This window comes from Melanostigma gelatinosum (genome assembly GCF_949748355.1).
Source record: "Melanostigma gelatinosum genome assembly, chromosome: 11".
NCBI classification, from domain to species: Eukaryota; Metazoa; Chordata; class Actinopteri; order Perciformes; family Zoarcidae; genus Melanostigma; species Melanostigma gelatinosum.
In genome coordinates this window covers 7,253,916-7,268,388 of record NC_136644.1, presented here as the reverse complement: position 1 = coordinate 7,268,388, position 14,473 = coordinate 7,253,916, and the positions used below count along the sequence as shown (strand labels likewise).

At 45.6% G+C, this 14,473-nt stretch overlaps 2 protein-coding genes across 2 annotated transcripts; both read left to right on the top strand.

The window, feature by feature from the left end:
* Positions 1–11: 11 nt before the first annotated feature.
* On the top strand, positions 12–4,607 carry LOC306784577 (uncharacterized protein). Its single transcript, XM_079278609.1, has 6 exons — positions 12–475; positions 637–851; positions 956–1,217; positions 1,351–1,467; positions 2,205–2,621; positions 2,726–4,607. Exons 1-6 carry the CDS (start codon positions 45–47, stop codon positions 3,762–3,764), a joined length of 2,481 nt encoding a protein of 826 aa, XP_079134735.1. The 5' UTR covers positions 12–44; the 3' UTR covers positions 3,765–4,607.
* A 584-nt stretch (positions 4,608–5,191) lies between these two features.
* Positions 5,192–14,290, top strand: cfap52 (cilia and flagella associated protein 52). The gene is made up of 14 exons (XM_079277939.1): positions 5,192–5,323; positions 5,524–5,723; positions 5,859–5,995; positions 6,255–6,383; positions 6,485–6,584; positions 6,829–6,945; positions 7,073–7,173; positions 7,316–7,486; positions 7,837–7,985; positions 8,075–8,220; positions 8,476–8,627; positions 10,208–10,310; positions 13,332–13,443; positions 14,107–14,290. Exons 1-14 carry the CDS (start codon positions 5,263–5,265, stop codon positions 14,286–14,288), a joined length of 1,860 nt encoding a protein of 619 aa, XP_079134065.1. The 5' UTR covers positions 5,192–5,262; the 3' UTR covers positions 14,289–14,290.
* Positions 14,291–14,473: the final 183 nt, after the last annotated feature.

The window sequence follows — 14,473 nt, the reverse complement described above, 5'->3', positions numbered from 1 at the left end:
AACCATGTGAATTCACTTCTGAGCAACATAAGTTACTTCTCAGAATGAGACACTGCACGTTGCCAATGTTAAAACAGGAAAGTCAGCTCAACTGTTTGTTTTTTTTGTCAACGGCTGGAGTCACCACAAACAGACCCTATACCACCATACCTGTCCCACATGACCGCAGGCCCACAGGCCTATATAACGCCCCGGCCCTCAGAACGAGCAGCTTAGTGACACTTTTAACTCTCCACATCGCAGCACGTGGAGGGACAAGACTTGAGACGATGATCGACGTTTCAAGAACGCCGGAGTTCTCCAACTGTGGCGACATGAATTCCATCACGATGTGCGCGTCGTCCGACCAGGACCTGGGCTCCGTGGAAGAGGGCAGAGGCCGGCAAAGGTCTCACTCCTACTACAGTTCGGAGGAAAGCCAGAAATACGGCGTGCAGACGCAGACAGAGGAGACCTTTCTGAGGCCTCGCTCCAGGTACGTTTTCACATGTGCTGTTTTTTTTCCTCATCATTCAACAGACACGTGTCTTACTTTTAATTTATGTGGGTTTTGGCTTTTATTGTTGTGGGAAAACACAAGAAAAAAAGGGGCTTAATCCTGAGCACATAGTTAATGCTGATTCTACTGCTCTCCAGGTCCTTTTACAGCTGTGAGACGACGGAGCTTAACTCCGATTACGACGCGGGGAACTTCTCACAGCCCAGTCCGCTGAGGCAGAGGGCGAGCTCCCTCATCCAGTATCAAGTGAACAAAAAGGAAAAGAGAGAAGGGGATGGGCCCGGTGTTCCAGTCAGCTCTAAGAAGTCCAAGTCCAAACGAAGCAATCACTCACAAACAAGAGAACATAATGGTACTGAAATTATTCTATGTTTCATAATCGCATGTGTTCCTCTCCCAAAGTCTATTTGCCTAAAATAAAACTGAAATATGTGTGTGTGTGCATACTTTGCTCAGGCAGTAAAGGCAATCTCAAACCAGTGTCCATGATGACCATCTCTGAGTCGGACAGCTGGGAGATTAACTCCTGCTCGGGGATGAAGTATGGGCAGTTTGTGGACTGGGAGAAGATCGACCCCGAAGCTGCGGAACGGTACCAGCAGATCCTGCAAAGTGACCACCAGCAGCTGAAAACCATGGGCCGAGAGGGATTCTGGGCCATGCCGCACACACTGAGGGCCAAGGCTTACTACCACATCATCCACAGCATCAATTCAAGGTTAAGATTGTCGCATTGAATTTTTATAAATGGTGTCATGAAGCACACGGTGCATTGATTGATGAGACTTTTTGCAAAATCGGTGGCTGCTTTTACCATCTAAATCCAAATGCAATTGATGTTAAATCTGCAGCAGGTGCATCACTCCAGACAGAAATGTCCACTATGAAGTGGCCAAGCAGCACTTTGGAGAACATAAAATCAGCACCCATGCGGTCCCAGAGTACATGGAGGCGGGAGAAATACCCAGGTACTTTGGTGGGATAATGTTGGGTCATGTGTCATAGACATGGTGCGATATAAAAACATGTACACTGTAGTATGAAGATTAAACTAGCAAGAGAACAAACCTGTAAAGTGCCCTCATCATGTTTAAAGTTACTGCAAGGCACTCAGATTAAATCATGCAGGTTCACCAGGAACTCCTTCAGCTCAGATACCTTCGGGGTCTCCAGGCAGCGACCAGCCCGCCACAGACAAACCCAGATCTGGTTTCGCCTTCGACCTGCAATCGGGTGCTCCGGTGGGAGGAGGAGAGCTCACCGCCCTGGCGGCAGCGTCTCCTCTTCCTCCTCCAGGAGCAGAGCTTCTCCTCTCTGCTCCTCCGGTCCCCGCTGGGAGCCGCCGCCGACACCACGCTGCTGGAGACCCAGGCCGTATTGCTGGGCCCGCTGGAGGGAAGAGAGGCACGGGAGAACCAGAACCAGAACTGAGCTTTGGTCAAAACCTGCTGCAGTAAAATGAGTTTTATTGGTTTTCTAAAAGGGACTCGGTAACACTACCACTTTCATCCACACGGACCGCCAAAATCAACACAAAATGTAGTAGCTTTAAACATTTGGTTACAATTTTGAGTGACCTTTGTTGGATTTAAAAAGGAAAAAAAAGATCTGATGCGAGATGTTGCTTTAAATGTTGAATTATCACGTGTGCTTTTAAATGAAAGTGTCCCCAAGTGAATCGTCTTCTCCATCCTCCCTTATCCAGATACTGTCTCAACAAAGCAGGCCTGAACTCCGTGAAAAAGATCCTCATTTGTCTCGGCAAATGCTTCCCGGACATGAACTTCTGCCCCATCCTGCCCGAACTGGTCTCCCTCCTCCTCCACTTCAGCGAGGACGAGGCCGAGTGTTTCCACAGCGTGTCCCGGCTCATCTGCTACGACGACCCCAACAAGCGCTACATCGACCAGACCTTCCTCACCTACCGCGCCTCCTGCATGACCTTCGGGGACCTCGCCAACAGGTGCTGCAGGGGCATCCGCAAGCTGATCGCCAGCTCTCACCAGAACCTCTTTGAGTTCTACTCCGACTGGATCATGTGGATATTCGCCGACCTTCCCTTCACGTATGCCATCAGAGTGCTGGATGTCTACATCTTGGAGGGCTACAAGGTCCTCTACAGGTTTGTTGCTGCCTCACGTGGAAACAAAAAAATGGCCGTTACTGCCGGAGCGACACCGTAACCGTGTCGTTTCTTGCCAACTCAACTGCCACCGAGCCCGAGAGACGGCCAGAGCGCAGCGCATCAGACAAGAGCTACCCTTGCTCCGTCTGCGGCAAGGCGTTCGACAGACCGTCAAAGCTGGAGAGGCATAAGCCTGTGCACACGAGGAAGCCCAAGACTCGTCATCAGTGTCAGGACTGCGAGAAGAGTTTTACGCAACAAGAGAAGCTGATCCGACACCAGAACTGCCACAGCAGGACTAACCAGCACCCCTGTCCCGACTGCGGGAAGGTGTTCAACAGGCCGTCGAAGCTCGAGAGGCACAAGCGCACCCACTCGAAGAAACCCAAGGTGCCCCATCAGTGCTCGTTCTGCATGAAGACGTTCAGCAAACTTAACAAGCTCGTCCGTCACAAGCGGATGCACACCGGGGAGAGGCCTTTCACCTGCTCCGTCTGCGGGAAAGGGTTCTCCGAGTCGGGCCACTGCAAAGCGCACGAGAGGACGCACGAGGAGCAGCCGGAGAAAGCTCACTGCTGCGCCGACTGCGGGATGTGCTTCTTCAAGGCCTCGGAGCTCCGCCGGCACTTCCGCTCCCACACGGGAGAGAAACCTTTCCGGTGCACCCTGTGCGAGAGCCGCTTCTCCCGCTCCGAAGGACTCAAAAGGCACATGAGGAGCCACACGGGGGAGAGACCATACAAATGCGTCATCTGCGCCAAGAGCTTTTATTCCCGGCAGGATTTGAATATTCACGGGTTGACCCACTCGGGAGAGAAGCCGCACCTTTGCCCCGTGTGCGGCAAGGGCTTCTCGCAGCTGGGCAACATGAAAGAACACGAGCAAAATGTTCACATCAAGTCCGAGAAGTACATTTGCAACGAATGCGGGGCGACCTTCACGCGGTACAAGTCGCTGACGAAACACCAGAGGACGCACACGGGAGAAAAGCCGTACCCGTGCCTCACCTGCGGTTGCAGGTTTTCATGGAGCCATTCGCTCAGCAGACACCGGAGGACGCACACACACAGACAGATGTCTATGGAAGCATCGAAAGGCAGATTAAGTTTTGAAGGACCCTCTGAGAATCCTAGCAGTTGAAAAATAGAAGCGAGGACATTTTCATCGTCAAGCTATCTTCCTGGAGCCTCAGTCGAGATAACACGTGGTGTTCTGTCACGCATGGAGAACTAATTTTCAAGCTTTGTGACTATTCACCCCGCTGATTGCCTTATATTGCCACAAAATATCAGTTAGATACTCTCAGTACAGGCCTCCAGATTCGATTTTTGTGTTCTATTAATTGGGTGAAGACGGATCATGTGGCTGTTTATGTACACTGCTGTATGTGGTGAAGCTCTGTTTACATCTTCCTTTATGACAGAGATGTCCTTGCCTTCAGCTAGTGTGGAAGAGTTCCTGTTTGTTATCAACCAAAAGATGTGTCGCAAACAAAGTAGAGTTGCCCTGACTCCAAGACCTGAACTCGTATTTGACATGCAGCCAAACTGATGCTAGAAACCATGCCGGCGACGTCTCTGCACCTGTGTGATTGATGGAGATGTCGGACTGAAGTCTTGACTAAATCTGAGTAAATGTCTGCTTCCCCAATAATGTTGAACTCCAACTGATGTTATCTGCTACCTCACGTAAACAGTGAAGCCACACACTCATTAACATTAACCAAGATGTGTGTGTTGTTCAGTCCATGCCAGTAGCTTTTTTGATTTTCCAAAAAATGTACTTTCTTTTTTTAAATTGTTTTGAATATAACACTTGAATGCCAAAAACAAAACTTTTATTTGTCAAAATCTTTTTGAAATGTTTGTTTATTTTTTTTTAATTAAACCTTCTCATAACAGCAACAGTTTTCCTCTGGTATGAGCTGTGTGAAATTAAAATGAATATACAACTTTTTGCACAGTTTGCACAAATATGATCTAAAATGTGCTCAAATGTACTTTGAGTTGTGCTGATAACCATGTGAATTCACTTCTGAGCAACATAAGTCAAACAAAAGCTATTTTATGGAAAATATAGTCACCAATAAACTGTTCATACATCATTTTTGTGTATGGCGTTTGTTTTGGTGTACCAAACTATTCTGCTGCATGTTGCTGTGACGCCTATCGTGAAAACCACCGTTGCCTTTTTGGTGGTTCGTGTAATGTCGGTTCCCAGAATATATGGTTGATCAGTCTCTTCCTTTGGCAAAGACACAGTAAAAATATGGCATGTAGTAGGAACATATTTCTATTTTCCCTGTAGATGTGGTCCATTAACATCACTAACCAGGGATTAAATGAATAAAACAAACAGTGGTGTACATATTTATCTTAATTTTTGTACGTTCACCCATTTCAAGGTAAATTGTAACGTTTCCGAGGGCACATGAAGGCAACGAGGACCCACCAATGACAGTGGCCAATATAATCCCAGCTGTTGCTAGGTAACGTTTGTTTGGTGCAGCTAACGTTGGAGAGCTGTCAGGCTGGTTTGAGAAAAGAGTGGTAGTTAGTTATTTTTGAAGCGACTTTCTTGATATCAGTAACGTTTGGGCGTATCTCAACACTTTACAGGATAATATATTGTGTCAGTCATGGCTCTTGAAACGCAGGGCGTGCCTCAACTTGAACTAGAGGCTGTTATTGGGTTTAACGGTAAGTTTTCCTGCAAACATTAGTTACGCATCTAACGTAGCTAACGTTAACCTAGCTAACTAGCCGTTTACTAGCTAACTGACCTAACGTCAAAACCATGGTTAACAATTCAAACCTTAAGGAACGCAACTTGCTTAATTTATCAGCAAGTCTTATCTCACGTGACCGGTATGCTAACGTTTACATTCATGTCTCATCAGGGCACGTGTTTTCTGGTCTGAGAGTCCATCCGGACCGAGAGCACCTGATCTACCCTCTGGGATGCTCGGTCATTCTTCAGAGGATCGATGATGGCAAGCAGGAGTTCCTGCATGGACACACGCACAATGTAACCTGTATTTCAGTGTCCACAAGTGGATCGTATATCGCCTCTGGACAGGTCACCTTCATGGGCTCTGATGTAGGCGTAGTAGTTATGCATTATAATTTCTAAAATCTCACATATGGTTGACTCAACTTAATCCCCACCACCAGTACTTACCACATATATATATATATTTAAATATCATATATGTATGCGTTTTGTTTTTCCTAGGCTGCGGTTATCATCTGGGACTATGCACAGCGGACAATCTATGCCCAGCTGCTGGACCACAAGGTAAAGGTAGAAGCACTGGCCTTCTCTCCCAACGAGAAGTACCTGGTGTCCCTCGGAGGTCAGGACGATAGCAGGTAAACACCAAGCTTGGGTGATTGCCGTCCAGAGTGAGCTGTGCTCTGTCCCAAATAACCAGGTTGCGTCACACAGGAATGAGGAACAGAGGCACGCGGCCAGCCGAAAAAGCAGGATAGTAGTTTCCAAAAGTAGTGAAACGCTCTGCAACCTGACCATAACAACAAGATTTCAATGGCAATGTCTTTATGAGAGTAAACCCAATCCAATTATTATTAGTTAAAATGTATTTATTTCGTGTTTTCTGTGTGTCCTCAGGATAGTGGTATGGAATATTGAGACCAAGCAGTACATCTGTGGGTGCATGGCTTCACCGCGCAGCGCCGGCCACTGCCTCACTGTGCAGTTCTCAAACACAGACGACAACGTCTTTGTTTCTGCCGGGAGGTCTGCTGGCATTCTGTCAACCAACCAGTACCATTTTTGTTATTCTTTATTCTGTATGTTAATATCCTTGGTGGTGGTGGTGTTGTTGTATTTCTGTTCAGCGGAACCTTGCGAGTCTGGGAGCTGGACCTCCCCAACAGGAAGATCAGGCCCACGGAGTGTCCGACAGGCAAGCTGAAGAGGACTGTGAAATGTATACAGGTACGAGGTCGTGAGAGTCTTCAGTTCACATGTGTTTGTTCCCCCAGCTTATTGAACTAGCCCGCCATTTAGCTTTGCAAAATGTCTGTTACCGAAAGTCACTAAATGATTGGTGGAGGAGTTGCGGTAGATGCATCTGGGGAGACAACTAACGATCTATAAACATGGCGAGCAATTCAATGCAATATTATTCTGTGATTTTTCTTGTTTTGGTCATATTGACGTGTTTGTAATATTACCCCAGATCTCAGAGGACGATCAGTTCATTTTCTGTGGCACCACCAGTGGAGACATAATGAAAATCAACCTGAAGACGGGGCTTCTGAGCGACTCTGGTCCAGCTAAAGACAAATACAGCATGGTAGGTCGGCGAGTCCAAGTAAAACGTGCCAGGTCTTCATGTATATTTTTATATATAGTTCAGCTAGTGTCAAGGAAACTAGGAATTTAATATCTTAAATCTCAGTGCTCGTGGCTTCTCTGCGCAGGGTGTCAATGTCCTAAGGATTCTGAAGCATGGGGACCTGCTGGTGGGCTCTGGATCCGGCACCTTGACTCTCTGTTCCAGGACTAACTTCAAAACTCTTAAGTGAGTCCAACAACTGTGTCATTTGAATCATCCCCATTTCAGAGATACTTACATTTGTTCATGGTGTGCATGTTTTTTTTTCCTCTATATCTTGTACATTAGAATAAATATCTAGGCCCCGCCCCCTCTTCTCCCACATTAGGAAAGTCCAGCTGGAGAAGGGTGTGACCTCCATCGCGATGAGAGGAGAGGGCCAGCAGTTCTTCGTTGGGACGGAGGCGGCTCAGATGTACCGCTGCGGCTATGACGACCTCAAAGAGGAACTCATTTCCGCGAGCCACAACAGCGCTGTCAAGGACATCGTCATAGCTTCGTTAGTGGCACATGAGACAATTTCAGGGAGGACGTAAAATCGCCTTGCGCCTTTTTACAGCTTTTGAAATTGGCTGTGTCTCTTTTGGGCAAAAGGGCTTAAACCCCATTACTGTAATCTCTCACGATGCATGACTTCAGTACAGCTTTGTGCTCACCAGAGGGCGACATAGGCTTGGCTCATCCATGTCAGTTTTAAGATTACCGGTACACAGTTTAGGGTTTTAGTAACATTGTATACGGATATAGTGTATGGATACTGGGTTAATACCATAATACCATATGCCTTTAACTCAATGAGCAGTCTTTTATAAGGGAACTATAATTCCACATTTCTCTCTTTTTTTGTAGTGGAACATCTGAATTGTTTGCAACCTGCTCCGAGGAGGACATCAGGTTGTGGCACATAAACATGTCCAAAGAGCTGCTGCGGATCACCGTGCCCAACATGACCTGCAACTCCCTGGACATCATGGTCGACGGACACAGCATCATCAGTGGTGGGAACCCGGGAGAGAAATATCTGCAAACAAGTCACCACAAAGAATGACTGATGATAACTGACTGTTTTTTTTTTACTCTCTTCCAGCATGGAACGATGGTAAGATCCGTGTGTTTGGGCCAGAAAGTGGCTTACTCATGCACATCATTCATGACGCGCACAGGATGGGCGTGAAAGCCATCGCTGGCACCAGGGACAGCAAGAGGATCGTCAGCGGAGGGGGAGACGGACAGGTCAGTAGGCGTCGTTCCCAAAACAGAGCGCAATGTTCCGCGTTCTCACCGAATGGAAACGCACTGAAATTAGTTTTTTCTTTGAAAATGTGAAGCTGTGAATTATTGAATTGAAGTTAAAATGCTCTCACGGGCAAATGGTCACATGAATCCATTATGCATCCATAGTTGGCATTGAAACAAAGTGGAAAGAGTCTTTTAAATGAAGCGCCATATCTGACGACTGGTAAATGAGTGGGGGCTCACCTGTTGTAGGTCTGCGTTTGGGAGCTGCAGCCGCACGGCCATCGGCTGCTGGAGGCCATGAAGAAGCACAGAGCCGCCATCACTTGTATCAAGATCAAGAGTGACAGCAAAGAGTGTGTCACTGCCAGCGCTGATGGTTCCTGGATCATCTGGGACATAGTGTGAGTAGTCCCTCTGTGTCCCGTAACACATACACACACACACACACACACACACACACACACACACACACACACACACACACACACACACACATATGTATATATATATATATACATATATATATATATATATATGTACACACACATGTACATCCTCTTCAACCCTTTTTTTTCTTGTATAGTCAGTGCATAAAATACTCACGTTTCTTGGTACTACTATGTAATAACATAGACATCAAAGCCGCTTGACTAAGTCGAATTTGTAATGAATTAATTCTCAATTTTGATTTGATTTATTTCTGAAACTCAACTATTTTGCTCAGTTGAGTTGAGTTGAAGAAATGGGTGGAAAGAAAGACTTATTACTGGATGAGTTAATCCTATTATCCAGCAAAAAGAACGAATAATACCATACATAACAGCTAAAGACATACACAGCCACCAGAGAGACAATTACAGAAAATAGAGCGTGCTGCTTTCAGGTCCGCGTTGAAATAAGAGTAAAATTCTGAAGCACTTCATCGGCGTCTGGCTGGTACAAAGGGAATAAAAGGAAGTCCAGTGCATTCTTCATGAAGAAATCTTAAAATCCTTTAATCTGCGGGGCTTCTTTTGTGAGGAGAATAAAACCTTTTAAAAGCCGTCGTGTTCTTTCACTGAACAAGTCTGTGGATAAAAGGCTTCTACACTGTATGCATCCACAGTGGCATGGATGTTTCTTCTTTTGTATGATTACTAACAAGCTGTTGTTGAAAAAGAATATCAGTCAGACAAGAGCCTTTAGCCTTAATTAATCCAGATTGGCACCTTGTCCAGCTCGATACATCTGTCCACAGAGGAAGTTGCTCATGCATGTTTTATTTGAATGCACAGTTCTTCTTTTTATTGTATAATCATACAGATCAGCTTGCGTTTATTTTGTTTGCGTGGGAAAGAAAACATGTTTGGTTGTATTAAAGGTGCTAAATTCCAAATTCAGAGGGACTGACTCTCGTAACTCTCAACATGGCGGCGGCTGAGCCGGCGGCTAGAAGCTAAAGGTGCAAACAGCACGAACAGTGCAAACAATGTTAACAGTGCTGATGGATCTAACAGTGCTAATAGAGCTAACAGTGCGGATATAGCTAACAGTGCGGATATATCTAACAGTGCGGATATAGCTAACAGTGCTGATAGAGCTAACAGTGCTAATGTAGCTAACAGTCTTTACCTGAGGAGGAACCAGAGTTTGGGTGCGACGTTTTCCATGACGACACCGTGGTTCGTGATGAGCGACACACACAGCCGGACAGGCGACGTAAACAAAGCACAGAGACTCTCGTATTACAGCACACACAGAGGGAGAGTGACGTAATTCTCTGCTCGGGTAGACATTACTGCACCGTGTCTTTACAGAGCAAATAGTTCTTTGCTGCTGTACCAGTGCTCTGTATTTCAAATTTAGCGCCTTAAAACTGCACTTGGCAGCTCATGATGTGACCACTACTGCTGCACTGGTGAAAGTCAGTCAGCCTTCTCTCTCCTGTCGTTTTTTTTTTCCCTTTCAACTTCTGCACCATTGTCTGTGTTTCCTGCTGTAGGCGATTTGTGAGTCTTCAGATGGGGATTAACGACACACATTTCCGGACGGTGTGCTACCACCCAGAGGAATACCAGATCATCACCAGTGGTGCTGACAGGAAGGTGCGTTTTGGGACCGTCAGTGGTGGAAGAAGTATCCAGGCCCTTTACTCAAGTACTAATATCACACTGGGAAAATTGGTATTATCTGCTAAATTTACTTTAAAATAGTTCATTTAGTTTAAGAAGAGGGAGAATTTTCTCAACCTATAAAGTTGAGTTCAGTAGAAGTATAAAGTTGCATAAAGTGGAAATACTCAACCCAAAACCCAAAACCCAACAAGTACCTTTAATTTCAAGTTCAGCACTTGAGTTAACATTCAGGATGCACTTTAAGGCAATTCCAGTAGGTATTTAAACAATATATGTATTATTATTTACTTCATTTGTATCCCAACCAGTACAGCACATCCCATTACTGATGTCCGGTCACGTATCTTTACGATAAGACTTGTTTTGGGTGTTTTCTATTGCATTGGTATGTAAGGATTCCCTGGGACGCAACTCAGCATACACGCCTCACAGGAAGAAAAAAACATAATGATTGTAATGATTGAGAATCCCTCGGGGTGGAAAGAGACTGGCACTCGCATAACGTAGATGTCTCATTGTGCTGTTATTGTTGTTATAATTTCCACTCAGTGTGCATGAGTAAGATGGTAAGATCAGCATAGAGAGGACGTGCACAGTCACACACACGCGTTCGCATGTCCACCGATTAGTTTGAAAAGCTTGTAATTTGTTTCTGAGCTGAACATAATTAAGCCGTTGCGTTGGCTGCTAGTCGCAGAGACAGAGACGCTCAGCCCTTCGAGTCTGTTATTTTGCGAGTCATGTTGAGTCACCGCTCATTTACACCAGGTCAGAAGTTCACGGCGGCAGGATGGAACGCTTGTTTCCTTGATTGTGCACTTCATCCGCACCCCTTGAACCCTCGTCGACAAGTTGTGCTGATTAACGCAGCGCTGGGGATGTGCTGAGTGAGCAGAGAGAGAGAGAGAGAGAGAGATTCAGGGGAAAGGGGAGGGAGAAGGGAGACACTGAGGGAGGGGAGCGCTGTGGCGTCCGTGGCTTCCTGCGGATGTGCCCAAGTGCCAGCCAGATCCACCATCTGCTCATCCCAAGACACAGGCGCTCTGTCTGGGGGAGCTAATTCTCTCTCTCTCTCTCTCTCTCTCTCTCTCTCTCTCACCCTCCATCACGTGCCAGCATGCCTCGATGGGTAAAATCACAGAGGAAACTAATAAAAGTGAAGAGAAAGACAGTCGCCAAGAGAAAAAAATACAAAAACAAGGTGTGTGGAGGGTCAGGGAGAGATCGTGTTGATGACTATGCATGTTTTGATGCTGCATTCAGTGGAGACAATGTGGTGGACGGGTCTTATTTTGCATTAGCTTATCAAATATGTGCTAATTTGCATACATTTCCAGAATGTAGGCTCACAGTATGAGAAAATACAATTCATTGAGAAAATGATCTTTATAGATGTGTATTGTAAAATGACATACATTTTAAAGTCACTACAGGTGAATGGGGTAGATACATTGAATAACAGATGCATTTTTTTTTATTACACCTTTTCTGAAGTGTTATGTTTAAATATGCAATCGTCTGAACATGATTTTGATCCGTCATTCGTGGTATTTGGAGATGTACATTAGAAACACACACCTCAGCTGAGTGAATTTGCATATCCTGCACAGCTGCAAGCCTCGCGCTCCGCTGCGATTCTGGATTTAATGGAAGGATTTCATAACTTGGTATTCTGTGTTTATACTGAACCGTTTTCCCCCGAAATTATGTTTTGCGAAAATATTTTGTAGGAATATTAATATCAGCGAGCCATTCCGTCTGCAGTGAGCCAATCCCGTGCTTGGCCGGCCCCCACAGAAAATGTTCCCGTGGCTCGTGAGGGCAGCTTATTGCTTTGAGAATCACTCTGCAGTTCTGAAAGTATAAATAAGTCTGAGCCTTTTGTTCCTCTTTCATTCCAAAATAACCAACAGCCTTTGATATGTCTGTGTGAGATTACATCTCTCCCTCCTATAATGCATTACAGGCGTGCTCTTGTGCAGAGATATGAAATCCTATCTCAGAGGCTATTCTTATAGGTGTTGGGCTTATTCTGCGCAGCTCTGTGGAACATGAACTTTCCCTTTTACACACCTAATGCTGCATATGACTTGATTTCATTTCATTTAGTCAACGGTCATAGTCAAATTCTGTGTGTTGTTCATTAGCAGCATTACGGCAATGATACATACAGATTCTCCTGAACTAGACCTTTAAATCTGATGCGTGGTGCTTTGAACGCTTGATTGACGTTGAGGTGCAGTCGGTTCAGCGTTTTACTAACTTTGAAACATGCGAAGGGACAGAGATCGCCACCAGATGCTCATTCGTACAGGACGAGTCAGAAGAGTGATCTTAACGATCACATCCACTTGGCCCCTCATTTACAGTACTTAACGTTTAATAATGTAATCAGCTCGGTCATATAAATAACAAGAAAGGACCCTTGTTGTCGTGCGGCACTGTGATGTTTTTTTGCCACCCGTGCTATAAATAACTTCGGCTAACAATTGCCTTTTGTGAGATTTGATACTTTGACAGCTATAAAGCTCAAGGGGGGGGGGGGGGGGGGTAAATCTCATTTAGATTAGCACACATGGTTTCAATCGGTGTGTGTATGATAGAATATCACCATAGACCTACTTATTTCCACACAGAATACAAATAATAAAGCAGTACAGTTAATTCGAGGTAGTTTGAGGTCACAAATTGCATATCACCAAAATAGGAAATAATGACAATGTGAAGGAATAATAGCATAACTACTAAGAGACGCCGTCACCGGCATCATCTGCATCGTGAGCCTGCATCAATCTTCAGAAGCAATTACTGCAAACAACAGCAAAGAGCTGCACAATAAGGCAAGGTGTCATTCATGATGAGGAAAAAGAGACTCCACAATGTCAGCGCACAGCACGTGCACACTCTCCCTCCCCTCTTGGACGCGGGAGTGTCACATAAACAATGGCGGGGATGAGCTAATATGTGTAACGTGTTGACTTCCCCTCTCAGGTCGTCTACTGGGACGTGTTTGACGGAACCGCCATCAGAGAACTGGAGGCGTCGAAGTCCGGGTCCATCAACGGCGTGCACGTCTCACAGGACGGCGGGCACTTTGTGACAGGTGGGGCCCAGTGCTCGTTTTACTGTTGTCGCTGTGCTCCTTCTGAAGAAATGTTCCTTTCAACGTAATTCAACCCGAGAATGAATAAGTCTACATCGGAAAATTCTGCATGAGCATGCATGGAATGTCTTCAAATTTGGCACAAAAGTCCAAGTGTGCTCAAGGATGAACTGATTTGATTTGTCCTGTTCTTGTGAACGCAACATCTCAGAAACGCTTGGAGGGAATGTCTTCAAATTCTGCACAAATGTTGTGAGGGGATTTCATTACATCTGGCACAAACGTCCACTTGGACTTAAGGATGAACCGATTCCAATTTGGTGGTCGAAAGTCAAGTTCACCGTGACTTCACAAAACACATTTCTGGCCGTAACTCAAGAATTCATAATGGCAATTGTGACACTTTCTCACAAATGTCTGTTAGGATAAAATGAAGTGATGACATGGTTGTAAACTGCAACTTGACTGGGAGGCGAAGTCATACAAGCGCGAGTTTCAGTCGGGGTCACTTCAGTTCAAAACTGTATCATGAAATCCTTCGATTTCTTTTCGGTCGTGGCGTTATTGTGCTGCTTTCCATTTGTCTTTTTTCACTCTCATATATAGTCGAGAGTGTTCTCATCTCTTTGCAGCCTTGACGTGTTTTTCACCTCTCCGTGACAGGCGGAGATGACAAGCTGGTGAAGGTGTGGGACTACATGAAAGGTGTGGTCACCCACGTAGGAGTGGCTCACAGTAGCAGCATCACCAGCATCAAGATCTGCTCCAATAACCGCATCTTAATCAGCACCAGCGCCGACGGAGCCATTCTCCGGTGGAGGTTCCCTCACCCTTCAGCCTCTTAAATACTGCACACGGCGACTTGTAATCCACACTCATACTCAAACGTATCCGACGATAATCTTTCCTCTTAGCAACTGTTGTGAGAGTTCAACTGTATTACATGAAAAGAATAAGTTTACACTCGGACCGAAATGAAATAAATGCAATGTGATGAAGCGTCAACGACTTTGTTATGTGTCGAGAATGG

Excerpts from the sequence above, each read along its gene's own strand:
- LOC306784577 (XM_079278609.1), top strand. The coding sequence starts at position 45 with ATGAGACACTGCACGTTGCCAATGTTAAAACAGGAAAGTCAGCTCAAC. Across the intron at positions 476-636 it reads TTTCTGAGGCCTCGCTCCAG|GTCCTTTTACAGCTGTGAGA; the intron begins GTACGTTTTCAC and ends ACTGCTCTCCAG. Across the intron at positions 852-955 it reads ACAAACAAGAGAACATAATG|GCAGTAAAGGCAATCTCAAA; the intron begins GTACTGAAATTA and ends TACTTTGCTCAG.
- cfap52 (XM_079277939.1), top strand. The coding sequence starts at position 5,263 with ATGGCTCTTGAAACGCAGGGCGTGCCTCAACTTGAACTAGAGGCTGTT. Across the intron at positions 5,324-5,523 it reads GGCTGTTATTGGGTTTAACG|GGCACGTGTTTTCTGGTCTG; the intron begins GTAAGTTTTCCT and ends ATGTCTCATCAG. Across the intron at positions 5,996-6,254 it reads GGAGGTCAGGACGATAGCAG|GATAGTGGTATGGAATATTG; the intron begins GTAAACACCAAG and ends GTGTGTCCTCAG.